Source organism: Salvelinus alpinus, chromosome 9 (assembly GCF_045679555.1).
Source record: "Salvelinus alpinus chromosome 9, SLU_Salpinus.1, whole genome shotgun sequence".
In the NCBI taxonomy this organism is placed as follows: domain Eukaryota; kingdom Metazoa; phylum Chordata; class Actinopteri; order Salmoniformes; family Salmonidae; genus Salvelinus; species Salvelinus alpinus.
Genome location: NC_092094.1, coordinates 58,514,170 through 58,541,930, shown reverse-complemented (window position 1 = coordinate 58,541,930; position 27,761 = coordinate 58,514,170). Strand labels below are relative to the sequence as shown.

The window sequence follows — 27,761 nt, the reverse complement described above, 5'->3', positions numbered from 1 at the left end:
TGCACTCACGAGACTCCCAGTTACACAACAAATGTTCTTTTTGTTTGATAAATATTACTTTTATAACAAGAAAACGCCATTTGGGTTGCGCGTTATGTTCAGAAGACTACAACCTCGTTCCGTTCGACGAAAATTCCAAAAAGTATCCGTAATGGTCGTAGAAACATGTCAAATGTTTTTTATAATCAATCCTCAGGTTGTTTTTAACAAACATAATCGATAATATTTCAACCGGACCGTAACCTATTCAATAAGAGAGAAAGAAAATGGAGAGCTCCCCTCTCGCGCACAGGAACTATTCAGAGGACACCTGACTACTTTTGAAAAATCTCGTTCATTTTTCAAAATAAAAGCCTGAAACTATGTCTAAAGCCTGGTCACAGCCTGAGGAAGCCATTGGAAAAGGAATCTGGTTGATACCCGTTTAAATGGAAGAAATACTGGCCAGGAAACACAGATTTTATAAAAATAATATCACTTCCGGGTTAGATTTTCTCAGGTTTTCGCCTGCAGAATCAGTTTTGTTATACTCACGGACAATATTTTGACAGTTTTGGAAACTTTGGAGTGTTTTCTATCCTAATCTGTAAATTATATGCATATTCTACGATCTGGACCTGAGAAATAGTCCGTTTACCTTGGGGACGTTATTTAAAAAATAAACATCTGACCCCTAGTGTCAAGAAGTTAACTATTATCTGACTATAAGTTGATTTTTAAAAAAGCAACAATTGTAAAAGTTGGCTGTTCATAAAGCCATAATTTTCATAGAATGACCCAGCTGTGAAAGTTATGATATTAACTTCAAAGTGAAAAATAATCTCTTGACGAGACAAACCTGGATGAATAATTAAGCAATAAGGCACGAGTAGGTGTGGTATATGGCCAATATACCACGACCACGACAACACACCGCGGAGTGCCTGGACACAGCCCTTAGCCGTGGTATATTGGCCATATACCTCAAACCCCCGAGGTGCCTTATTGCCATAATAAAATGGTTACCAACATAATTAGAGCATTAAAAATAAATGTTTTGTCATACCCGTGGTATACGGTCTGATATACCATGGCTGTCAGTCAATCAGCATTCAGGGCTCGAACCACCCAGTTTATAATGTCTGTTAGGGGTCGATGGAAAGGGAAAATAGAAAGAGAGACAAAGAGAGAGATATAAATATATAAAAATGGCGAGAGAGAGAACAGCGCCAACATCTTTGGGGACTAAAGTGACATTTCTGACATGTCTGTGTGGCTCATGTCTGTGTGGTCCCGTGTGGCTCAGTTGGTAGAGCATGGCGCTTGCAACGCCAGGGTTGTGGGTTCATTCCCCACGGGGGGACCAGGATGAATATGTATGAACTTTCCAATTTGTAAGTCGCTCTGGATAAGAGCGTCTGCTAAATGACTTAAATGTAAAATGTCCTTTTCTTATTATGTCATGTTAATTTTTCAATTAGTTTTCAATTAGATTTCTCCTGTTCCCTCTGCTCAGGGCACACAGTGTTGTTTTGTGTCAACTGTTGCTATGGAACCTCTCCATTACTACTACGAAGCTTATCTGTTGTTACCATGAAAACTCAATTTCTCCATCTCAGATCCCAACTCAGGGCCCAGCTCAGAGAAGCAGAGCCCCATGACCCAGAAACACAGCCCCCAGGCACAGCCCAGCCCTGTAGCCACCCAGCCCAGCCAAGGAGCCTCCCAGGCAGGCCCAGCACCACCAACAGCCCAGCCAGGCCAAGTACCAGCAGTAGACACCCAGCCGGCCCCGGGAGCAGCCGTCCAGCCAAACCCGCCAGGGGCCCAGCAGAGCCCGGTCGCCCAGCCGCCCAGTCACCCTCCCCCACTCTACCTCCACGATGGAAGGTATGTAGAGAGAGAGGAATGCTTGAACCTATCTGTCAGTGACAGTCATTATTGTCACAAGTCACAACAACAGTTATTAGGATGCTTCTCCTATGTAGTTTGGACATGGCGTTTTGTGTGTGTGTGCATGACGGATTGTGTGAGGGTGGATTTTGGTTGTGTGTGTACATGTGTGCGGGGTGGGGGGCATATGCTAAGATTGTAGATGTTTGTATACATTTACAGATGTGTGTGTGTGTGTGTGTGTGTGTGTGTGTGTGTGTGTGTGTGTGTGTGTGTGTGTGTGTGTGTGTGTGTGTGTGTGTGTGTGTGTGTGTGTGTGTGCGTGCGTGCGTGCGTGCGTGCGTGCGTGCGTGCGTGCGTGCGTGCGTGCGTGTGTGCGTGTGTGTGTTGTTTGAGCAGGCTACAGTATAATATTGCATGCTATAAACTTCAGCAGGTGACAGGTAAGCAGTCTCAGTCTCTCTCTATCTCTCTCGCTCTCTCTCTGCTCAGTTGTGTAACACACCACTTAACTGATGCCAAAGTGAATAATTTACCTTTGGATATCCTCATTATAATACCTAGCGCCCAGCCGTAGGGCTACTATGTTCCCCGTCACACCCAGAGAGAACTGCCTTCGTGAAGGGTGGGCATTTGTGTGTGTGTGTGTATGTGTGTATCACACCCAAAGAGAGCATGGAGGCGCTACCAGGAGACAGGCCAGTACATCAGGAGACGTGGAGGAGGCCGTAGGAGGGCAACAACCCAGCAGCAGGACCGCTACCTCCGCCTTTGAGCAGGAGGAGCACTGCCAGAGCCCTGCAAAATGACCTCCAGCAGTTGCTTCCTAAGTGGACAGTTTGATTTCACAGAAGTGTGATTGACTTGGAGTTACATTGTGTTCTTTAAGTGTTCCCTTTATTTTTTTGAGCAGTGTATGTTATATCAAATCAAATTTAATTTGTCACGTGCGCCGAGACCTTACAGTGAAATGCTTACTTACAGGCTCTAACCAATAGTGCAAAAAGGTATTAGGTGAACAATAGGTCAGTAAAGAAATAAAAACAACAGTAAAAAGACAGTTGAAAATAACAGTAGCGAGGCTATATACAGACACCGGTTAGTCAGGCTGATTGAGGTAGTATGTGCATGTAGATATGATTAAAGTGACTATGCATATATGATGAACAGAGAGTAGCAATAGCGTAAAAGAGGAGTTGGCAGGTGGTGGGTGGCGGGACACAATGCAGATAGCCCGGTTAGCCAATGTGCGGGAGCACTGGTTGGTCGGGCCAATTGAGTTAGTATGTACATGAATGTATAGTTAAAGTGACTATGCATATATGATAAACAGAGTAGCAGCAGCGTAAAAGAGGGGTTGGGGGGGCACACAATGCAAATAGTCTGGGTAGCCATTTGATTACCTGTCCAGGAGTCTTATGGCTTGGGGGTAAAACTGTTGAGAAGCTTTTTTGTCCTAGACTTGGCACTCCGGTACCGCTTGCCATGCGGTAGCAGAGAGAACAGTCTCTGACTTGGGGGGACTGGAGTCTTTCACCATTTTTAGGGCCTTCCTCTGACATTGTCTGGTATTAAGGTCCTGGATGGCAGGGAGCTCGGCCCCAGTGAAGTACTGAGCCGTACGCACTACCTTCTGTAGGTCCTTACGGTAAGATGCCAAGCAGTTGCCATACCAAGCAGTGATGCAGCCAGTCAAGATGGTCTCAATGGTGCAGCTGTAGAACCTTTTGAGGATCTGAGTGCCCATGCCAAATCTTTTCAGCCTCCTTGGCGAAGAAACGTTGTCGTGCCCTCTTCACGACTGTATTGATGTGTTTGAACCATGATAGGTCCTTAGTAATGTGGACACTAAGGCCAAGGGAAGGGTGCCTATTGAAAGAGCTAGAGTCCTACAGTTTCTGGCTCTAACTCCCAGGGTTAGATAGAGGGTTAAAGTCTGAAGGTTTTGTGTATGTGTTTGTGTGTGTGTGCACTACAAAGGGAGTAGGGTGCCATTTTGGACTCAACCCTCTGTCTGTTGTCCACAGGTCAGAGGTGAAAGCCAGGCAGGATGTGAAACCAGACATCTGCCAGCCTCCGTTCACCGACTACCGGCAGCCCCCCGTCGACTACCGGCACCCTCCAGTGGCTGATTACCGGCAGCCGCCCACGCTGGACTACCGGCACCCTCCTCCCCTCATCGACTACAGACAGCACTCGACATCACTCGCTGCACAGTTCCCTCTAGCACAGTTTCCCCCAGACTTCAGACCACAGGTAAGACTGAATATCCCAGACTTCCCTACTACAGTACACACCATACCATAGCCCAGAATTAGCCCAGAATTCCATAGTACAAACAACACTCAAAAGCTGCACAGCTTCCACAGTTACCCCAGACTTCAGACCACAGGTAAGACTACTACACATCAACGTTAAGACTACAAATCCCAGAATCCTCTTTAACAGACAACACTCAGTGGACAGTTGCATTTATTTTATTTCACCTTTATTTAACCAGCTAGGCTAGTTGAGAACAAGTTCTCATTTGCAACTGCGACCTGGCCAAGATAAAGCATTGTAATTCGACACATGCAACAACAGAGTTACACATGGAATAAACAAAACATACAGTCAATAATACAGTAGAAAAAATAAGTCTATATACAATGTGAGCAAATGAGGTGAGATAATGGAGGTAAAGGCAAAAAAAAGGCCATGGTGGCGAGATAAATACAATATAGCAAGTAAAACACTGGAATGGTAGATTTGCAGTGGAAAAATGTGCAAAGTAGAAATATAAATAATGGGGTGCAAAGGAGCAAAATAAATAAATACAGTAGGGGAAGCGGTAGTTGTTTGGGCTAAATTATAGATGGGCTATGTACAGGTGCAGTAATCTGTGAGCTGCTCTGACAGCTGGTGCTTAAAGCTAGTGAGGGAGATAAGTGTTTCCAGCTTCATAGATGTTTGCAGTTCGTTCCAGTCATTGGCAGCAGAGAACTGGAAGGAAAGACGACAAAAGGAGGAATTGGCTTTGGGGGTGACCCGTGATATACAGTGGGGAGAACAAGTATTTGATACACTGCCGATTTTGCAGGTTTTCCTACTTACAAAGCATGTAGAGGTCTGTAATTTTTATCATAGGTACACTTCAACTGTGAGAGACGGAATCTAAAACAAAAATCCAGAAAATCACATTGTATGATTTTTAAGTAATTCATTTGCATTTTATTGCATGACATAAGTATTTGATCACCTACCAACCAGTAAGAATTCCAGCTCTCACAGACCTGTTAGTTTTTCTTTAAGAAGCCCTCCTGTTCTCCACTCATTACCTGTATTAACTGCACCTGTCTGAACTCGTTACCTGTATAAAAGACACCTGTCCACACACTCAATCAAACAGACTCCAACCTCTCCACAATGGCCAAGACCAGAGAGCTGTGTAAGGACATCAGGGATAAAATTGTAGACCTGCACAAGGCTGGGATGGGCTACAGGACAATAGGCAAGCAGCTTGGTGAGAAGGCAACAACTGTTGGCGCAATTATTAGAAAATATAAGAAAATAGAAGAAGTTCAAGATGATGGTCAATCACCCTCGGTCTGGGGCTCCATGCAAGATCTCACCTCGTGGGGCATCAATGATCATGAGGAAGGTGAGGGATCAGCCCAGAACTACACGGCAGGACCTGGTCAATGACCTGAAGAGAGCTGGGACCACAGTCTCAAAGAAAACCATTAGTAACACACTACGCCATCATGGATTAAAATCCTGCAGCGCACACAAGGTCCCCCTGCTCAAGCAGGCGCATGTCCAGGCCCGTCTGAAGTTTGCCAATGACCATCTGGATGATCCAGAGGAGGAATGGGAGAAGGTCATGTGGTCTGATGATTCAAAAATAGAGCTTTTTGGTCTAAACTCCACTCGCCGTGTTTGGAGGAAGAAGAAGGATGAGTACAACCCCAAGAACACCATCCCAACCGTGAAGCATGGAGGTGGAAACATCATTCTTTGGGGATGCTTTTCTGCAAAGGGGACAGGACGACTGCACCGTATTGAGGGGAGGATGGATGGGGCCATGTATTGCGAGATCTTAGCCAACAACCTCCTTCCCTCAGTAAGAGCATTGATGATGGGTCGTGGCTGGGTCTTCCAGCATGACAACGACCCGAAACACACAGCCAGGGCAACTAAGGAGTGGCTCCGTAAGAAGTATCTCAAGGTCCTGGAGTGGCCTAGCCAGTCTCCAGACCTGAACCCAATAGAAAATCTTTGGAGGGAGCTGAAAGTCCGTATTGCCCAGCGACAGCCCCGAAACCTGAAGGATCTGGAGAAGGTCTGTATGGAGGAGTGGGCCAAAATCCCTGCTGCAGTGTGTGCAAACCTGGTCAAGAACTACAGGAAACGTATGATCTCTGTAATTGCAAACAAAGGATTCTGTACCAAATATTAAGTTCTGCTTTTCTGATGTATCAAATACTTATGTCATGCAATAAAATGCAAATGAATTACTTAAAAATCATACAATGTGATTTTCTGGATTTTTGTTTTAGATTCCGTCTCTCACAGTTGAAGTGTACCTATGATAAAAATTACAGACCTCTACATGCTTTTTAAGTAGGAAAATCGGCAAAATCGGCAGTGTATCAAATACTTGTTCTCCCCACTGTATACCTGCTGGAGCGCGTGCTACGAGTGGGTGCCGCTATGGTGACCAGTGAGCTGAGATAAGGCGGGGCTTTACCTAGCAGAGACTTGTAGATAACCTGTAGCCAGTTGGTTAGGCGATGAGTATGAAGCGAGGGCCAACGAACGAAAGCGTACAGGTCGCAATGGTGGGTAGTGTATGGGGCTTTGGTGACAAAACGGATGGCACTGTGATAGACTGCATCCAGTTTGTTGAGTAGTGTGTTGGAGGATATTTTATAGATGACATCACTGAAGTCGAGGATCGGTAGGATGGTCAGTTTTACGAGGGTGTTTGGCAGCATGAGTGAAGGATGCTTTGTTGCTATATAGGAAGCCGATTCTAGATTTAATTTTGGATTGGAGATGCTTAATGTGAGTCTGGAAGGAGAGTTTACAGTCTAACCAGACACCTAGGTATTTGTAGTTGTCCACGTATTCTAATGCCGAGCCGTCCAGAGTAGTGATGCTGGACGGGCGAGCAGGTGCGGGCAGTGATCGGTTGAATAGCATGCATTTAGTTTTACTTGCATTTAACTTCTCTAGGATAGGGGGCAGCAAATTCACTATTGGATAAATAGCGTGTCCAATTTCAACTTCCTTCTACTCATCCCCAGAATATAAGATATGCATATTATTAGTATATTTGGATAGAAAAAACTCTGAAGTTTCTAAAACTGTTTGAATCATGTCTGTAAGTATAACAGAACTTATGTAGCAGGCAAAACCCCGAGGACTAACCATTATTATTATTATTTTTTTAAGTCACTGTCAGTTCAATGATTTATCATTGGAATACTGGATTTCTAATCACCCTCTTTTCAGTTCCTACCGCTTCCACTGGATGTCACCACTCTTTGGAAATAGGTTGAGGTTATTCCTTTGTGCAATGAAGAAGTGAGGCCACCTGGAAACAGTGTAACGTCATGTGTACTGTTTGAGAGTTGCGCAAGACTAGAAAAGTAGCGTTAGTTTGTTGATCTCCTGTATTGAAAACAGATAGACCCGTCTTCAATTTGATCGATTATTAACGTTAACAAATACCTTAAGTTGTATTACAAAAGTAGTTTGAAATGTTTTGGCAAAGTTTAGAGGTAATTTTTTAGATATTTTGTAGTGACTTTGCGCAAATTGGAAGCTGTTTTTTTCTGGATCAACCGCGCCAAATAAATGGACAATTTGGATATATATGGACGGAATTAATCGAACAAAAGGACCATTTGTGATGTTTATGGGACATATTGGAGTGCCAACAAAAGAATCTCGTCAAAGGTAAGGCATGATTTATATTTTATTTCTGCGTTTTGTGTCGTGCCTGCAGTGTTGAAATATGCTACACTATCTTTGTTTACTGTTGTGCTATCATCAGATAATAGCATCTTATGCTTTCGCCAAAAAGCATTTTTGAAATCTGACATGGTGGCTGGATTCACAACGAGTGTAGCTTTAATTTGGTATCTTACATGTGTGATTTAATGAAAGTTTGATTTTATATAATTTTCTTGAATTTGGCGCTCTACATTTTCCCTGGCTATTGGCCAAGTGGGACGGTAGCGTCCCACATATCCTAGAGAAGTTAAGAGCAGTTGGAGGCCACGGAAGGAGAGTTGTATGGCATTGAAGCTCGTCTGGAGGTTAGTTAACACAGTGTCCAAAGAGGGGCCAGAAGTATACAGAATGGTGTCGTCTGCGTAGAAGTGTATCAGGGAATCACCAGCAGCAATAGCAATGATGTATACAGAGTAGAGATTTGGCCCGAGGTTGAACCCTGTGGCACCCCCATAGAGACTGCCAGAGGTCCGGACAACAGGCCCTCCGATTTGACACACTGAACTCTATCAGAGAAGTAGTTGGTAAACCAGGCGAGGCAATCATTTGAGAAACCCAGGCTGTCGAGTCAATAAGAATCTGGTGATTGACAGAGTCATAAAGCCTTGGCCAGGTCGATGAATACGGCTGCGCAGTAATGTCTCTTATCGATGGCGGTTATGATGTCGTTTAGGACCTTGAGCGTGGCTGAGGTGCACTCATGACCAGCTCTGAAACCAGATTGCATAGCGGAGAAGGTACGGTGGGATTCTAAATGGTCGGTAATCTGTTTGTTAACTTGGCTTTTGAAGACCTTAGAAAGGCAGGGTGGGATAGAAATTGGTCTGTAGCAGTTTGGGTCTAGAGTGTCACCCCCTTTGAAGAGGGGGATGACCGCGGCAGCTTTCCAATCTTTGGGAATCTCAGACGATACAAAAGAGAGGTTGAACAGGCTAGTAATAGGGGTTGCAACAATTTCAGCAGATCATTTTAGAAAGAGAGGGTCCAGATTGTCTAGCCCGGCTGATTTGTATGGGTCCAGATTTTGCAGCTCTTTCAGAACATCAGCTATCTGGATTTGGGTGAAGGAGAAATGGTGGGGCTTTGGCGGGTTGCTGTGGAGGGTGCCGGGCAGTTGACCGGGGTAGGGGTAGCCAGGTGGAAAGCATGGCCAGCCGTAGAGAAATGCCTTTTGAAATTCTCAATTATAGTGGATTTATCGGTGGTGACAGTGTTTCCTAGCCTCAGAGCAGTGGGCAGCTGGGAGGAGGTGCTCTTATTCTCCATGGACTTTACAGTGTCCCAGAACTTTTTTGAGTTAGTACTACAGGATGCAAATGTATTTTTGTATTTTCTTTTACTGCCTGTGTATATGTGTTCCTAACTTCCCTGAAAAGTTGCATATCACGGGGGATATTCGATGCTAATGCAGAACGCCACAGGATGTTTTTGTGCTGGTCAAGGGCAGACAGGTCTGGAGTGAACCAAGGACTATATCTATTCCTAGTTCTAAATTTTTTGAATGGGGCATGCTTATTTAAGATTTTAAAGAATAGCCAGGCATCATCTGCTGACGGGATGAGATCAATGTCATTCCAGGATACCCCGGCCAGGTCGATTACAAAAGCCTGCTCGCAGAAGTGTTTTAGGGAGCGTTTGACAGTAATGAGGGGTGGTGGTTTGACCGCAGACCCATTACGGATGCAGGCAATGAGGCAGTGATCGCTGAGATCTTGATTGAAAACAGCAGAGGTGTATTTGTAGGGCGAGTTAGTTAGGATGACATCTATGAGGGTGCCCGTGTTTATTGATTTGGAGTTGTACCTGGTAGGTTCATTGATAATTTGTGTGAGATTGAGGGCATCAAGCTTAGATTGTAGGATGGCCGGGGTGTTAACTTCTACTTGGTCACAATCCTGGATCCGGGAGCACCCTCATCAGTAAAAAAGCTGACTAGCATAGCCTAGCATAGCGCCACAAGTAAATACTAGCATCTAAATATCATGAAATCACAAGTACAAGACACCAGATGAAAGATACACATCTTGTGAATCCAGCCATCATTTCCGATTTTTAAAATGTTTTACAGCGAAAACACAATATGTATTTCTATTAGCTAACCACGATAGAAAAAGACTCAACCGCATATTTTCAAAAAAATTTTACCGCATAGGTAGCTATCACAAATTCGACCAAATAAAGATATAAATAGTCACTAACCAAGAAGCAACTTTATCAGATGACAGTCTTATAACATATTTATTGTATAGCATATGTTTTGTTCGAAAAATGTGCATATTTCAGGTATAAATCATAGTTTTACATTGCAGCCACCATCACAAATCTCACCAAAGCAGCTAGAATAACTACAGAGACCAACGTGAAATACCTAAATACTCATCATAAAACATTTATGAAAAATTCATGGTGTACAGCAAATGAAAGACAAACATCTTGTGAATCCAGCCAATATTTCAGATTTTTTAAGTGTTTTACAGCGAAAACACAATATAGCATTATATTAGCTTACTACAATAGCCTACCACACAACCGCATTCATTCAACGCAACGTTAGCGATAGCGAATAAACCAGCAAAATATATAAATTTTTCACTAACCTTCACAAACTTCATCAGATGACAGTCCTATAACATCATATTACACAATACATATATGGTTTGTTCGAAAATGTGCATATTTAGCGGCACAAATCGTGGTTTTACAATGTGAATACGTAGTCAAAATGCAGAAATATTGTCCGGAGAAATCTTGGAGAGGCACCTAATCTAATGAAATAACTAATCATAAACTTTGCTAAAAAATACATGTTGGACAGCAAATTAAAGATACACTAGTTCTTAATGCAAACGCTCTGTTAGATTTTTTTTAATAACTTTAGTACGACATACAGCTTACGTTATAGCGAGACAGCGCCCAAAATCAGTGCGGAATATACGTCTAAACATTTGACAGAAATACGAAATAACATCATAAATGGTTCCTACTATTTGATGAGCTTCCATCAGAATCTTGTACAAGGTGTCCTTTGTCCAGAATAATCGTTGTTCGGTTGTAGAATGTCGTCTTCATCTGTCGAAATAGCTAACAAAGCTAGCCATGTGGCGCAGGAGTGTCCATCTCACCATAACGCAAAACAAAGAAAATACCGAAAATCGCAATAAACTGATATAAACTGATATAAGTCGGTTTAAAATAACTAGTTTATGATGTTTTTAACACATACAGTGGGGAGAACAAGTATTTGATACACTGCCGATTTTGCAGGTTTTCCTACTTACAAAGCATGTAGAGGTCTGTCATTGTTATCATAGGTACACTTCAACTATGAGAGACGGAATCTAAAACAAAAATCCAGAAAATCACATTGTATGATTTTTAAGTAATTAATTTGCATTTTATTGCATGACATAAGTATTTGATACATCAGAAAAGCAGAACTTAATATTTGGTACAGAAACCTTTGTTTGCAATTACAGAGATCATACGTTTCCTGTAGTTCTTGACTAGGTTTGCACACACTGCAGCAGGGATTTTGGCCCACTCCTCCCTACAGATCTTCTCCAGATCCTTCAGGTTTCGGGGCTGTCGCTGGGCAATACGGACTTTCAGCTCCCTCCAAAGATTTTCTATTGGGTTCAGGTCTGGAGACTGGCTAGGCCACTCCAGGACCTTGAGATGCTTCTTACGGAGCCACTCCTTAGTTGCCATGGCTGTGTGCTTCGTGTCGTTGTCATGCTGGAAGACCCAGCCACGACCCATCTTCAATGCTCTTACTGAGGGAAGGAGGTTGTTGGCCAAGATCTCGCGATACATGGCCCCATCCATCCTCCCCTCAATACGGTGCAGTCGTCCTGTCCCCTTTGCAGAAAAGCATCCCCAAAGAATGATGTTTCCACCTCCATGCTTCACGGTTGGGATGGTGTTCTTGGGGTTGTACTCATACTTCTTCTTCCTCCAAACACGGCGAGTGGAGTTAGACCAAAAAGCTCTATTTTTGTCTCATCAGACCACATGACCTTCTCCCATTCCTCCTCTGGATCATCCAGATGGTCATTGGCAAACTTCAGACGGGCCTGGACATGCACTGGCTTAAGCAGGGGGACCTTGCGTGCGCTGCAGGATTTTAATCCATGACGGCGTAGTGTGTTACTAATGGTTTTCTTTGAGACTGTGGTCCCAGCTCTCTTCAGGTCATTGACCAGGTCCTGCCGTGTAGTTCTGGGCTGATCCCTCACCTTCCTCATGATCATTGATGCCCCACGAGGTGAAATCTTGCATGGAGCCCCAGACCGAGGGTGATGACCGTCATCTTGAACTTCTTCCATTTTCTAATAATTGCGCCAACAGTTGTTTCCTTCTCACCAAGCTGCTTGCCTATTGTCCTGTAGCCCATCCTAGCCTTGTGCAGGTCTACAATTTTATCCCTGATGTCCTTACACAGCTCTCTGGTCTTGGCTATTGTGGAGAGGTTGGAATCTGTTTGATTGAGTGTGTGGACAGGTGTCTTTTATACAGGTAACGAGTTCAAACAGGTGCAGTTAATACAGGTAATGAGTGGAGAACAGGAGGGCTTCTTAAAGAAAAACTAACAGGTCTGTGCGAGCCGGAATTCTTACTGGTTGGTAGGTGATCAAATACTTATGTCATGCAATAAAATGCAAATTAATTATTTAAAAATCATACAATGTGATTTTCTGGATTTTTGTTTTAGATTCCGTCTCTCACAGTTGAAGTGTACCTATGATAAAAATGACAGACCTCTACATGCTTTGTAAGTAGGAAAACCTGCAAAATCGGCAGTGTATCAAATACTTGTTCTCCCCACTGTATATCAAATAAAATCAGAGCCCGGAGATATCTAACGTCTATAACGAAAGCTTTTCAGAACGCAATCCGAAGGTCCTTCTCGAACCAAGCTGAACGGTGAAAAGACTAGTCTTGTCATTCCAAGAGGTCTTATTCGGCATCAGATAAAGCTATACACCCCATTCCACCTCTCACTGTCTACTGACATCTAGTGGAAGGCGTATGCAGTGCATGTAGACCCATATATTTCATGCAAATTAATAGGATGGCCCTGGAACAGAGCCCCCAATTTCAGATTTTTCAGTTCCTGACAGGAAGTTTGCTGCAAAATGAGTTCTGTTTTACTCACAGATATAATTCAAACTGTTTTAGAAACTAGAGAGTGTTTTCTATCCAATAGTAATAATAATATGCATATTGTACGAGCAAGAATTGAGTACGAGGCAGTTTAATTTGGGAACGATTTTTTACAAAGTGAAAACAGCGCCCCCCTATTGAGAAAAGGTTTTAAGCATGTCCCAGTTTAGGTCACCTAGTAGCATGAACTCAGAAGTTAGATGGGGGGCAATCAATTCACATATGGTATCGAGGGCACAGCTGGGGGCACAGCTGGGGGCAGTAATACAGTAGGCCGGGGATAAACAAGCTAGCAGTTAGCAAACCGGGGCTGGCAAGCTAGCAGTTAGCAGACCGGGTTAGCAAGCAAGCAGTTAGCAGGGGCTAGCAGTTAGCAGACCGGGGAAGGTAAGCTAGCAGTTAGCGAACCGGGGCAGGCAAGCTTGCAGTTAGCAGACTGGGGCAGGCAAGCTAGCAGTTAGCAGACCGTGGCTATCAAGTTAGCTTTTGGGGGACGTCGCGATGGGGGTAAGTCTGTTTTTTGCCTCTTCGTGTGGTGACGTCGTTAGACCAGTCGTGGAATTAGTAGGGTTCCAGGTAGCTCTAGGTAGTTAGCAGGTTAGCAGAATGGGCATTGAGCGGGCGTCGCGCCTGAGGGGCCTGTTGGAGTCCTCGGGCAGATTATGTCGGTATTCCAGTCGTAGAGGATCGGCCGGGTTCCGTGCCCCGTACCGGCAGTAGAAGGGGTCCGGATATTGTAGCCCAGGAGTGGGCTTCGGTGGTAGCACAGGAGCCCTGGCCGGGTTAGGTTCAGGTTAATTGGTTTTTGCTCCGGGATGGAAGCGCTAGCCAGGAGTGGTCACCCGGGATTGCGGTTAGCTAGTTGCGAAGATCCAGATGAAAATGTTCAGAGTTTGCGGTAGGAATCCGAGGATATGGAGAGAAATAGGTCCGTTTTGCTCTTGTTTGATTCACGTTGTTCGAACTGGCGAGAGCTTTCCGAGCTAAAGGTTAGCTGATGACCGCTAGCAATGGTTTGCTAACTGATAGCTGGTAGGTAGGTAGTTAGCTGGCTATCTTCAGTTGAGGGATTCCAGATCCGAAGTAAATAGAAATATTTTTTTTAAAAGCAGATCCACGCCACATTGGGTGAGGTGGGTTGCAGGAGAATATTTAGAAGTTGATGTTTAGGAAAATATTTTTTAAAGATTGTCATAGCTGTTGAAATGAGAGGACCAAGGTGCAGCGTGGTCAACGTACGTACTTTTAATAGTAAATGTCGCCAACAAAGCAATAAACAATACCAAAACAAACCTTGAAGCTTAAGGCAATGTGCCCTCAAACAAAGTTAACTTCCCACAAACACAGGTGGAAAAAAGAGCTACCTAAGTATGGTTCCCAATCAGAGACAACGATAGAGAGCTGTCCCTGATTGAGAACCATACCCGGCCAAAACATAGAAATAGAAAATCATAGAAACACAAAACATAGAATGCCCACCCCAACTCACGCCCTGACCAAACCAAAATAGAGACATAAAAAGGATCTCTAAGGTCAGGGAGTGACCAAGATATGCGAAGAAAAATATGTAAAAATATATATACAAGGAACAGGACAAAGACAAAGACGTCTGACTGCCTCCAAAATATCCGGAGAAATTGCAGAGTCAAATAACGTCAAATAACAGAAATACTCATCATACACTTTGATGAAAGATACATGTTTTACATATAATTAAAGATACACTTGTTCTTAACTTCTTTGGGCTGCAAGCCCGAAGCCGGGCACAATATGACAACAGCCACTTCAAGTGCAGGGCGCGAAATTCAAAATATATTTTTTAGAAATATTTAACTTTCACACATTAACAAGTCCAATACAGCAAATGAAAGATAAACATCTTGTGAATCCAGCCAACATGTCCGATTTTTAAAATGTTTTACAGCGAAAACACCACGTATATTTATGTTAGCTGACCACCAAATACAAAAAAGGACAGACATTTTTCACAGCACAGGTAGCATGCACAAAGCCAACCTAACTAACCAAGAACCAACCAAACTAACCAAGAAACAACTTCATCAGATGACAGTCTTATAACATGTTATACAATAAATCTATGTTTTGTTCGAAAAATGTGCATATTTGAGGTATAAATCAGTTTTACATTGCAGCTACCATCACAGCTACCGTCAGAAATAGCACCGAAGCAGCCAGAGTAATTACAAACACCAACATGAAATACCTAAATACTCATCATAAAACATTTCTGAAAAATACATGGTGTACAGCAAATGAAAGATAGGCATCTTGTGATTCCAGCCAATATTTCCGATTTATTAAGTGTTTTACAGCGAAAACACAATATAGCATTATATTAGCTTACCACAATAGCCAGAAACACAAGCCATTTACCAGCAGCGAAAGTTAGCGATCGTAACAAACCAGCAAAAGATATAGAATTTTTGACTAACCTTGATAAGCTTCATCAGATGACAGTCCTATAACATCAGGTTATACATACACTTATGTTTTGTTCGAAAATGTGCATATTTAGAGCTGAAATCAGTGGTTATACATTGTGCTAACGTAGCATCTTTTTCCCAGAATGTGCGGATATTTTTATGACACTCAACTATTCTGACCAAATAACTATTCATAAACGTTACTAAAAAATACATGTTGTATAGGAAATGATAGATACACTAGTTCTTAATGCAATCGCCGTGTTAGAATTCTAAAAAATAACTTCATTACGACATCCAGCTTAGTTATAGCGAGAGAGTGCCCAAAATCTGGGCGCAAACTACTAGTACAACATGTTCGACAGATATATGAAATAGCATCATAAAATGGGTCCTACTTTTGATGATCTTCCATCAGAATGTTGTACAAGGGGTCCTTTGTCGGGAACAATCGTTGTTTGGTTTTAGATTGTCCTCTTCTCCAGTCAATTAGCACGGAAAGCTAGCAAAGTGGCGCGAAGCTCTCCTTCGTGAACAAACGCAGACAAAGCAACATGCCTAACGTCCCGAAAAAATTTCAATAATCTAATAAAACTATATGGAAAAAACATACTTTACGATGATATTGTCACATTTATCAAATAAAATCAAAGCCGGAGATATTAGACGTCTATAACGACAGCTTTACAGAAGGCAATACCAGGTCCCTTCTCGCGCGTTCCAGAAAACAGGAAATTGGGGTCACGTCATGCCAAGAGCTTTTATTCGACATCAGATCATGTTATACACTCCATTTCTTCTCTCACTGCCTCTTGACATCTAGTGGAAGGCGTATGAAGTGCATGTATACTAATAAATATCAAGCACATTTATAGGCAGGCCCTAGAACAGAGCATCGATTTCAGATTTTCCACTTCCTGTCAGGAAGTTTGCTGCAAAATGAGTTCTGTTTTACTCACAGATATAATTCAGATGGTTTTAGAAACTAGAGAGTGTTTTCTATCAAATAGTAATGATAATATGCATATTGTACGAGCAAGAATTGAGTACGAGGCCGTTTGAAATGGGCACCTTTTATCCAGGCTACTCAATACTGCCCCTGCAGCCCAAACAGGTTAATGCAACCACTGTGTCAGATTTCAAAAACACTTTACGGAAAAAGCACACCATGCAATAATCTGAGACGGCGCTCAAATATAAATAACATTTCTCCGCCATGTTGGAGTCAACAGAAATTACATCATAAATATTCCCTTACCTTTGATTTTCTTCATCAGAATGCATTCCCAGGAATCCTAGTTCGACAATAAATTGTTGTTTTGTTCGATAATGTCAATTATTTATGTCCAAATAGCTACTTTTGCTAGCGCGTTTAGTACACATATCCAAACGCTCGTGCAAGTCACGCATAACGTCGGACGGAAACTTCAAAAAGTTATATCACAGGTCGAATACACTTGTCAAACTAAGTAGATAATCAATCTTCAGGATGTTGTGATCATATATATCCATTAACGTTCCAACCGGAGCATTCCTTCGTGTCTGTAAAAGTTATGGAACGCAAGGCAATATCATTAGGAATGCGACCAGGAACTGGCAATCTGCCAGACCACTGACTGAAACACCTCCCATCCGGTCCCACATCACAGTATAAACTTCATTCAACATTCTACCGACTGTTGACATCTAGTGGAAGGCGTAGGAAGTGCAAACAAATCCATATCTTCCTGGGATTTGAATAGGCGATGAGTAGAAAAAACACCAGCCTCAGAATTTCCACTTCCTGTTTGGAAGTTTGCCTGCCATATGAGTTCTGTTATACTCACAGACATAATTCAAACAGTTTTAGAAACTTCAGAGTGTTTTCTATCCAATAGTAATAATGCATATATTAGCATCTGGGACAGAGTAGGAGGTAGTTCAATTTGGGCACGCAATTCATCCAAAGTGAAAATGCTGCCCCCTATCCCTAAAAAGTTAATGAATGTTGGTTCTTGGTTGTGTGTTGTGCACAGGACTTTGACTACTTCACGGTAGAACTGGAGAAGAGTGTGAAGGGTTTTGGCTTCAGTATCCGTGGGGGGCGGGAGTACAAGATGGATCTGTTTGTGCTGCGGCTCGCCGAGGATGGGCCGGCCATCCGCAATGGCAGAATGAGGGTAAGTGACATCACTTCTTTTCCTGTCTGCAATGCAGCCACATTATTTTCCATTTCAATAGTGATGCAGTACTTCATACAGTATGACCTATCTCAATGCTCATCCTGTCCCATCCTTACTTTCACTTTTTAATCGCTTTGTCTCTCCTCTCTAACTCTCCCTCTCTCTATTTCTCTCTCTCCCCCTCTCTCCCCCTCTCTCTCTCTCTGTCTCTCTCAATCTCTCTCACTGCTTCTCCCCTCTATCTCTCGCTCTCTCTCTCAGGTGGGGGATCAAATCATTGAGATAAACGGGGACAGTACCCGAGACATGACTCACGCCCGGGCCATCGAGCTGATCAAGGCAGGGGGGAGGCGGGTGAGACTGCTGCTGAAGAGAGGCACAGGACAGGTGCCTGAGTATGGTGGGTATCCACCAAACACACCTCCCATATTTATTTCTCTTTCTCGCTCTTTCCTTCTCTTGTTCTATCAATTTATCTCTCTCTTTAATTACATTTTTCTCTCTCAGACTATCTTTTTGTTTCTGGGTGACTGTCTCTTTCTTGCGCTCGTTATTTGATTTAATTCTTGTTCAGTTTCTCTCTCTCTCTCTCTCTCACTCACACTCACATTCACTCACACACTAACGCATACCACTGCAAATGTTACAACCATGATTAGGGCTGTTACGGTAACCGGCACAGTCACGAGTCATGACACCAGTTGAATTTGACTTGAATGTTGAGTCACAGTAACAAGACTTCTCCAAAACTGTGCTCTGATGCAGCTGATGGTCATTAATAGCCTATCAAATGTGTTAACAGTCAGTCGCTAATGGCCTGGAACTCAGCGCTCTATTGTCCCTCAATACAAATGCCATCGAAAAATCAAATCAAACACTTCATGAGAGCACTGCATTCAGAGTTTGAGTAGAATAGGATGAGTTCTTGCGCAGGGAGAGCCAGCTCCTCATAGCTGGTTGATGCATAGAATGAAATAAGTGTTCCTTTAAGCCCATGTTACGCAACATTTTAATAGGCTATGCTATGCAAATGCATGAGCAAACTGTTTTGGTGGCCTCTATTTCAAAGAGAAGGATCCCATAAGCTTTGTATAGGCTAGCCCTTCTATGTTTATTTCTCAACTTTCCTAATTTTAAGCACATTGCTTCACTTTACAACCGGAGTAGCCTACCTGGCTGGCATGAAAGTGAACCGTGAGAAAAGCGTCCTCCATTCGCTATTTAAGTGCATATAGATGAGGTCTTTAACAGGTGCATGAAAATGGCCCATTCTATATCAAAACTAATTTCACACATATTATTTAGTATATGTAAAGACAATATTAAATTGAGAGAAGTCTGATGGGTGAGAATATTATCAAGTGCTTGTCAAATTGTGAATGATAGACTGATGAAGTGTGCAGCCTGCGCAAGAAACAGAGCAGAGCATACACACTTCATTAGTCTTTCATTCACAACTAGGCCTTTCATGCGTCTTTTTTCAAATCACCATTAGAGTCGCACCATACAGTTGCATAAATAACTCTGAATTAAGCATATAGGAGAAACTGTTTCAAATGATCACTTTGTCAACACAGAATAGCGCACTGCATTGGAAATCATTTAAGAAAAATATCCTTTCTATTTTATTCAGCTATTTTCAGTTGTATTCTATAAAATAATATAAATAATGCTACGGGAATTATAAGCAAATCTTATCTGCTGAATGTTAGGCCCTGAAGCCCACAGCTATATGGCATTGTCAGATCAGGGCCTAACATAAGGACAACTCAGAATATGCTAGTCTGTTCTTCTGAAATAGGCTACATTTTCTTACATTTACATTACATTTAAGTCATTTAGCAGACGCTCTTATCCAGAGCGACTTACAAATTGGTGCATTCACCTAATGACATCCAGTGGAACAGCCACTTTACAATAGTGCATCTAAATCTTTTAAGGGGGGGGGGGGGGGGGGGCAGAAGGATTGCTTTATCCTAGGTATTCCTTGAAGAGGTGGGGTTTCAGGTGTCTCCGGAAGGTGGTGATTGACTCCGCTGTCCTGGCGTCGTGAGGGAGTTTGTTCCACCATTGGGGTGCCAGAGCAGCGAACAGTTTTGACTGGGCTGAGCGGGAACTGTACTTCCTCAGTGGTAGGGAGGCGAGCAGGCCAGAGGTGGATGAACGCAGAGCCCTTGTTTGGGTGTAGGGCCTGATCAGAGCCTGAAGGTACTGAGGTGCCGTTCCCCTCACAGCTCCGTAGGCAAGCACCATGGTCTTGTAGCGGATGCGAGCTTCAACTGGAAGCCAGTGGAGAGAGCGGAGGAGCGGGGTGACGTGAGAGAACTTGGGAAGGTTGAACACCAGACGGGCTGCGGCGTTCTGGATGAGTTGTAGGGGTTTGATGGCACAGGCAGGGAGCCCAGCCAACAGCGAGTTGCAGTAATCCAGACGGGAGATGACAAGTGCCTGGATTAGGACCTGCGCCGCTTCCTGTGTGAGGCAGGGTCGTACTCTGCGGATGTTGTAGAGCATGAACCTACAGGAACGGGCCACCGCCTTGATGTTAGTTGAGAACGACAGGGTGTTGTCCAGGATCACGCCAAGGTTCTTAGCGCTCTGGGAGGAGGACACAATGGAGTTGTCAACCGTGATGGCGAGATCATGGAACGGGCAGTCCTTCCCCGGGAGGAAGAGCAGCTCCGTCTTGCCGAGGTTCAGCTTGAGGTGGTGATCCGTCATCCACACTGATATGTCTGCCAGACATGCAGAGATGCGATTCGCCACCTGGTCATCAGAAGGGGGAAAGGAGAAGATTAATTGTGTGTCGTCTGCATAGCAGTGATAGGAGAGACCATGTGAGGTTATGACAGAGCCAAGTGACTTGGTGTATAGCGAGAATAGGAGAGGGCCTAGAACAGAGCCCTGGGGGACACCAGTGGTGAGAGCGCGTGGTGAGGAGACAGATTCTCGCCACGCCACCTGGTAGGAGCGACCTGTCAGGTAGGACGCAATCCAAGCGTGGGCCGCGCCGGAGATGCCCAACTCGGAGAGGGTGGAGAGGAGGATCTGATGGTTCACAGTATCGAAGGCAGCCGATAGGTCTAGAAGGATGAGAGCAGAGGAGAGAGAGTTAGCTTTAGCAGTGCGGAGCGCCTCCGTGATACAGAGAAGAGCAGTCTCAGTTGAGTGACTAGTCTTGAAACCTGACTGATTTGGATCAAGAAGGTCATTCTGAGAGAGATAGCAGGAGAGCTGGCCAAGGACGGCACGTTCAAGAGTTTTGGAGAGAAAAGAAAGAAGGGATACTGGTCTGTAGTTGTTGACATCGGAGGGATCGAGTGTAGGTTTTTTCAGAAGGGGTGCAACTCTCGCTCTCTTGAAGACGGAAGGGACGTAGCCAGCGGTCAAGGATGAGTTGATGAGCGAGGTGAGGTAAGGGAGAAGGTCTCCGGAAATGGTCTGGAGAAGAGAGGAGGGGATAGGGTCAAGCGGGCAGGTTGTTGGGCGGCCGGCCGTCACAAGACGCGAGATTTCATCTGGAGAGAGAGGGGAGAAAGAGGTCAAAGCACAGGGTAGGGCAGTGTGAGCAGAACCAGCGGTGTCGTTTGACTTAGCAAACGAGGATCGGATGTCGTCGACCTTCTTTTCAAAATGGTTGACGAAGTCGTCTGCAGAGAGGGAGGAGGGGGGGGAGGGGGAGGAGGATTCAGGAGGGAGGAGAAGGTGGCAAAGAGCTTCCTAGGGTTAGAGGCAGATGCTTGGAATTTAGAGTGGTAGAAAGTGGCTTTAGCAGCTGAGACAGAAGAGGAAAATGTAGAGAGGAGGGAGTGAAAGGATGCCAGGTCCGCAGGGAGGCGAGTTTTCCTCCATTTCCGCTCGGCTGCCCGGAGCCCTGTTCTGTGAGCTCGCAATGAGTCGTCGAGCCACGGAGCGGGAGGGGAGGACCGAGCCGGCCTGGAGGATAGGGGACATAGAGAGTCAAAGGATGCAGAAAGGGAGGAGAGGAGGGTTGAGGAGGCAGAATCAGGAGATAGGTTGGAGAAGGTTTGGGCAGAGGGAAGAGATGATAGGATGGAAGAGGAGAGAGTAGCGGGGGAGAGAGAGCGAAGGTTGGGACGGCGCGATACCATCCGAGTAGGGGCAGTGTGGGAAGTGTTGGATGAGAGCGAGAGGGAAAAGGATACAAGGTAGTGGTCGGAGACTTGGAGGGGAGTTGCAATGAGGTTAGTGGAAGAACAGCATCTAGTAAAGATGAGGTCAAGCGTATTGCCTGCCTTGTGAGTAGGGGGGGAAGGTGAGAGGGTGAGGTCAAAAGAGGAGAGGAGTGGAAAGAAGGAGGCAGAGAGGAATGAGTCAAAGGTAGACATGGGGAGGTTAAAGTCACCCAGAACTGTGAGAGGTGAGCCGTCCTCAGGAAAGGAGCTTATCAAGGCATCAAGCTCATTGATGAACTCTCCAAGGGAACCTGGAGGGCGATAAATGATAAGGATGTTAAGCTTGAAAGGGCTGGTAACTGTGACAGCATGGAATTCAAAGGAGGCGATAGACAGATGGGTAAGGGGAGAAAGAGAGAATGACCACTTGGGAGAGATGAGGATCCCGGTGCCACCACCCCGCTGACCAGAAGCTCTTCTTCATATCATGTTTCTTTAGACCTGCCTAAAATATATAATTTATTGTGATGGTGTAGGCTATATTAAATGGATTTATGAGACTTTTTAAAATGTAGATTTTCCAAAAGGTCTTCATCAGTGGCTTGTAGGTTATGCGTGGAAGCCCGGAGATGCTAAAAGTGTTTATGTTAATTAGTGGTCAATTACTGTGAGACCGGCAGTTATTTGCATGACAGTTACCGGCTGACAAAATTGTATGACCGCCACAGCCCTAACTATGATGTTTGCTAAAAACAGCAGATAATACCTCACATTTTTCATAACTACCTGCTCTTACTGCTGCTGCTCTGTGGAACCGGAAATACATATTAACTGATACAACAAAAGCTTTAGCTAATTCAATCTGCTTCCATAACCCGACATTCAAACAGCATCTACTTTATGTGTGCTATTTTGTCAATATTCTTCTGTCCTCTGTATTTCTCTCAAGTATAACCCATGCCCAGTCTTCTGCCGATGCTTTCTGCGTATCAAACTATACTTTGTGAGCTAACAGTTGTGAAAGGGTCTATTTTTAACCCCTGCTTTAACTCTAATGATTGGTATAGGCTTTTGCTCCCCTTCCTTTAGGAATGGTACCTTCCAACCTCTCCATGTGCATGAAAAGTGACACACTAAGTTCCCCCTATTTCTTCCTAATGGGCCACTCTAAAGACACGGTTCGTGAAAAGCTGCATGTCTTTCTCTCCATTCTGACTCTAATTTAAACATGTGTGAGTTTGTGCAAGTGTGTGTGTGCGGGCATGTATCCTATGTGTGTGCAAGCTGACGTGTGTGAGTTTATCCTACATGTGTGTGTATGCACGTGTGTATGTCTGTCTGTCACTGCATGTGTCTGTGTATCAGTGTGTATGGTAATATATGTATTTTTCTGTTGAGACAATCAGGCTTGTGCTTGGTTCTGGTGGTCTCAGTAGAAAAAACAATCAGGTCTGAAGAGGACCACCACCATGGTTGAGTGTGCAGTGAAGTGCACTCTCAGTGGAGTGAAACTGCTCTGTGTTTGCCAGGGCTGTCCTCACATATGCACACACACCTCTTGACTCACAGAAAGTTACTCGTCACCCACAGTGTGTATCCCAAATGGCACCCGTATTCCCCCATAGGGCTCTGGTAAAAAAGTAGTGCATTATGTAGGCGATAGGGTGCCATTTGGGACGCTATCCCCTACATAATGATCTATATCTATATAGTCCTGACTGTCCTGGTGATGATATTGTAGCTCTTTGTGTGTGAACAGAGATCTGGGTGTGGATACAGATACATATCCTATCTTTATCATTATCTATTCATAGGCAAAACGATCTACTTTGTAGGCGTGTGTGTGTGTGTGTGTGTGTGTGTGTGTGTGTGTGTGTGTGTGTGTGTGTGTGTGTGTGTGTGTGTGTGTGTGTGTGTGTGTGTGTGTGTGTGTGTGTGTGTGTGTGTGTGTGTGTGTGTGTGTGTGTGTGTGTGTGTGTGTGTGTGTGTGTGTGTGTGTGTGTACTTGCCTGCATGTGTGTGTGCTTGTCACTGCGTATCAACCTGTAGTGTGAGTCTCATCCTCTTTCAGTAGACAGTGCCTCCCCCTGGGATGCCATTCCTCCAGCCCTCTCTGCCCTGCAGGAAGTGACCCTTGACCACCAGCAGCAGTCCACCTCATCTTTCTCATCCCATCCAGCCTTCACCCCAAACTCCCCCCACCAGCTCCTTCTAGAGGCCACACCGCGTATGGCAGCCCATTCTCCAGACCCCAGCGCCACGAAAGGGGCTACAGGTTGCAGGTGCACCCAGCCCAGGGGCACCGTCCGTGGGCAAAGAACCCTGCAGTGGCCTGAGGAGTTGGAGGGGAGGACCCGAGATCCCCAACCTCCGCCGCGGCCCCCCAAAGCTAGATGGAGGTCTGCGGAGAGGAGAGAGAGCAGCAGCACACACCCACGCAGGATCCAAATGCAGCCGCATGGCCCTGGGACTCTTCCTACCTGAGTGTGAGTCTGAACGGAGGCAGTTGAGTCTGTGGGGAGGGACACGTGAACCTACATGAGGGGTTTGAGCTGAGAGGTCTCCAGCCAAGGGATGAGGAAGGGGCTCTGCCGCCCCCCCTCAAACCATGAATGGCCCTGCAGGCAGGAGTGCAGCCGCCCTCCTAGGGCCCTGGAACCCACCTGGGGGTGACAGACTGCCCGGCACCCTGAGGTCCTGGAAATACACTGTCAGCAGGGAAAACGGATCCGGATCAGACTGGTTTACATTGGATCAGACTGGATTCTGACTGGGTTGGACCGGCTGGCTGTACATAGGCTCCCAAGTCCAACTTACCACTCACACCATCAGATGCCAGAGGACATCTGATGCTTTATTCTCTCTCTCTCTCTCTCTCTCTCTCTCTCTCTTTGGAATCAAAAAGTAGTTTTTTCTTGTTGTTCCCTCTTTCAAGATGATTATACCCATCACCTTCAAAACCAAAGGACATATTACAGCTGATGTGTGTAAACAAAAAGAGGACTCGCTCAACTCAACACTTTAGTCCAGGTAGCCATTTTGAAACCTGATGATACAAATCCCATTGCTATCCCACTAGGCTCTTTGGGTCTGGGCCAAGGTGAGCTATCGACATGTTCCTAGTTTCACCAGTCAACCCCATCACACCTAAAATGGATGGTCAGTTTCAACCACTGATGGGATGACACTTATCTAAAGAGAGATTGGAATATTGAGGTTGTTTGCCTATCGTTTAACTTTCTGTGCAATGGAGAGAATGATGGGATTATAGAACTGAGGGAGACGGAGGGAGGGATGTTAATTTTAAATCCTTCTGAAAGGTGAACCTTTTTGGACAGAGCTCTGTCGACGAGACATCATACATGCCTATTGATATATCGTACATACTGTAAATGCACAAATGTGAAAAATATGTACATTTGGTCATCTCCCAAAAATATGCCTAGTGTTTTTTTTATGCATTGTTGTAGTTACATTTTAGAAGAACATAAAAAAACAGATATCGGGACCATATTTTAAGATTCATATTTCCATGGCCTTTTATTATATACTATATATTAAAGACTCTGTGTGGAGTCAGCTGACAAGGGAACAAGGGACTAGAGTGATGCAGGTCACATACCCCTGTTCAAACGTTACGTGCATCAACCAATGGTTGCGTGCCACGTCATTGACTGTGTCATTGACTGACAGATTGCTGTAGCATCTGATGCAGTTAGCTGATACGTAAAATACCAATCCAGGCATTGTAAAATCTGTCCGATGTCAGCAATGCCTGGGCAGAGGAATCGGCCCTCAGTCTTCTTGTGCATGAACCACCATCATCAAACAAGGACTCAAAATTCTTCTAGAAGTAGAATGTAGAGCGGGCATCCTCACTGGGTATAGGTAACTGCCTAAATAAAGGAAACACCAACATAACGTGTCTTAATAGGGCATTGGGCCACGACGAGCCAGAACAGTTTCAATGCACATTGGCATAGATTCTACCAGAAATTCCATAATTTGGTGTTTTGTTGATGTTGGTGGAAAACGCTGTCTCGGGCATCGCTCTGGAATCTCCCACACGTGTTCAATTGGGTTGACATCTGGTGACTAACACGGCCATGACATATGGTTTACATCATTATCATGCTCATCAAACCATTCAGTGACCACTCGTGCCCTGATGATGGGCCAAATGGCCAAAATACTGTTCTGCCCAACATTTTTATACATGACAATTAGCATAATGGGATGTTAACTGCTTAATTAACTCAGGAACCACACATGTGTGGAAGCACCTGCTTTCTATATACTTTGTATCCCTCATTTACTCAAGTGTTTTCATTATTTCGCAGTTACCTGTAGCTAACAGTTGTGTATTTGCGTAATTTAGTTTTGTCGAATGGAACTAAAAAACGTCCATTACTGAGTCAAATGGAGCTTTGAATGTGTTTAAATCCATTGTTTAGGAACTCTGTGAGTCATAATACACAACGTTTATCAATAAGTCATGCAATCAGTCATGTTCATAGAAATAAACAATCTAGATTCTATTTCTATGGTCATGTTTAGATGGGCTATGTATCAGCACACGTGAAACAGAGAACTTTAGCTGCCCATTCTATATTTCCCATTTTTATGCCTTTTACTGTGCTACACGAACCACACCACTGTGGGAGGGGAGGCATATGAGTCATTGAGGAGCAGAAGGAAACATGGGATATGAGGTGGGGCAGAGTGCCTTACTGAAAGTAGAGCAGAGCTGTTAACCTGGCGATCGCTAGCGCGGGGTTTTGCATGAGGGAGCAGAATGCAAAACTGGTTTGAGAGATTACAGTATACTGTACAGTACACATATCAGACAGCACGTCATACAGTAAGTGGCTAGTGCGAAGGTGTAAGCCAACTGACTCTGTTTGGCTAACAGGGCCAGAATACATTTTGAAACATCCCAAATTTACAGTGCCACAAAATAATTATGAAAAGTCTGACTTCTATAGCCTACTATCTCATGGGTGCCTAAATAAATTGTTTGAGTAAAGAGGACTTTGGGCTTTCCTATGGGGATGATGTATAGCCTGAGGAGAGGCTAGCCGTAGACATATAGAGCACTCCATGTTTGCACCAAACATTAGGACTCATACCGTATTTCTCTCAATGCAGATTCACTAGACTGAGTGCAGTGTTCCAGTCCAGATGATAAACATGTCATTTCTATGGTAATTATTTTTTTTACTGAAACTGGTCGTGTTCCAGGCCACCCAATGCATTGCATCCACCAATGGTTGTGTGCCACATTATAGACTGTGCAGTCGGGCATCAGACTGCTTTATGTATGTGGTTAGGTGATATGTTAAACACCTCACCAGTCATTGTGAGATCTGGCATGTGTCTCCAATGTAGTCAGCTAGGAACGTGGACGATATCACTCAGCCTTCTGTGTATCACTTGAGGCTGTCCCCTGCCTGCCTGTTGTGAGTGATTTTGTATACAGAAAAAAAAAGTTGACTAATGATAAATCTGAAGGATGACATGTTCATGCATCTACCATTAAGCTCAGTATACCTGTGTAGTCTGAACCATGTATAATCCACCCTGTATAGCTGTATTCTTACAAAATCTGGTTTACTGAACCATTGATACTGTAGTTTCAAAGACCGAAGTGAACAACTATTTTTATGAAAATGTGGCAGTACTGATATAACATTTTGGAAAAAAATAGCAAAAAAATTTGTTTACCTAAAGATATTCTGAAATACTGTCAAATAAACTCGACATGGTGTAAAGTACTCCTTTTGGATGTCTGTGTGGGTTTTTAATGTCTGAATGTGCTTAAAATTGTAATATGTATCAATTGTGTTCAACTTAAATTATCCATGTAATAATTGGCCCATAGACTGTTTAAAATGGATTGGCCATATTGTGTTATGGAAGGATATGTCTCCAAGGCTCCATCTAGTGCAGAAGACTTGAAGAAAGCCCCAATTATATTGCATATT

At 44.1% G+C, this 27,761-nt stretch overlaps 1 protein-coding gene across 1 annotated transcript in view; it reads left to right on the top strand.

The window, feature by feature from the left end:
* Nucleotides 1-27,551, top strand: part of LOC139530967 (membrane-associated guanylate kinase, WW and PDZ domain-containing protein 2-like) — a 348,222-nt gene extending 320,671 nt beyond the window's left edge. The window contains exons 18-23 of the mRNA XM_071327763.1: nt 1,599-1,869; nt 3,900-4,128; nt 17,495-17,638; nt 17,903-18,041; nt 22,867-22,955; nt 23,852-27,551. Of these exons, the coding sequence (XP_071183864.1) occupies nt 1,599-1,869; nt 3,900-4,128; nt 17,495-17,638; nt 17,903-18,041; nt 22,867-22,955; nt 23,852-23,908 (929 nt within the window). The 3' untranslated portion in view covers nt 23,909-27,551. The remainder of the gene's footprint in view (nt 1-1,598; nt 1,870-3,899; nt 4,129-17,494; nt 17,639-17,902; nt 18,042-22,866; nt 22,956-23,851) is intronic.
* Nucleotides 27,552-27,761: the final 210 nt, after the last annotated feature.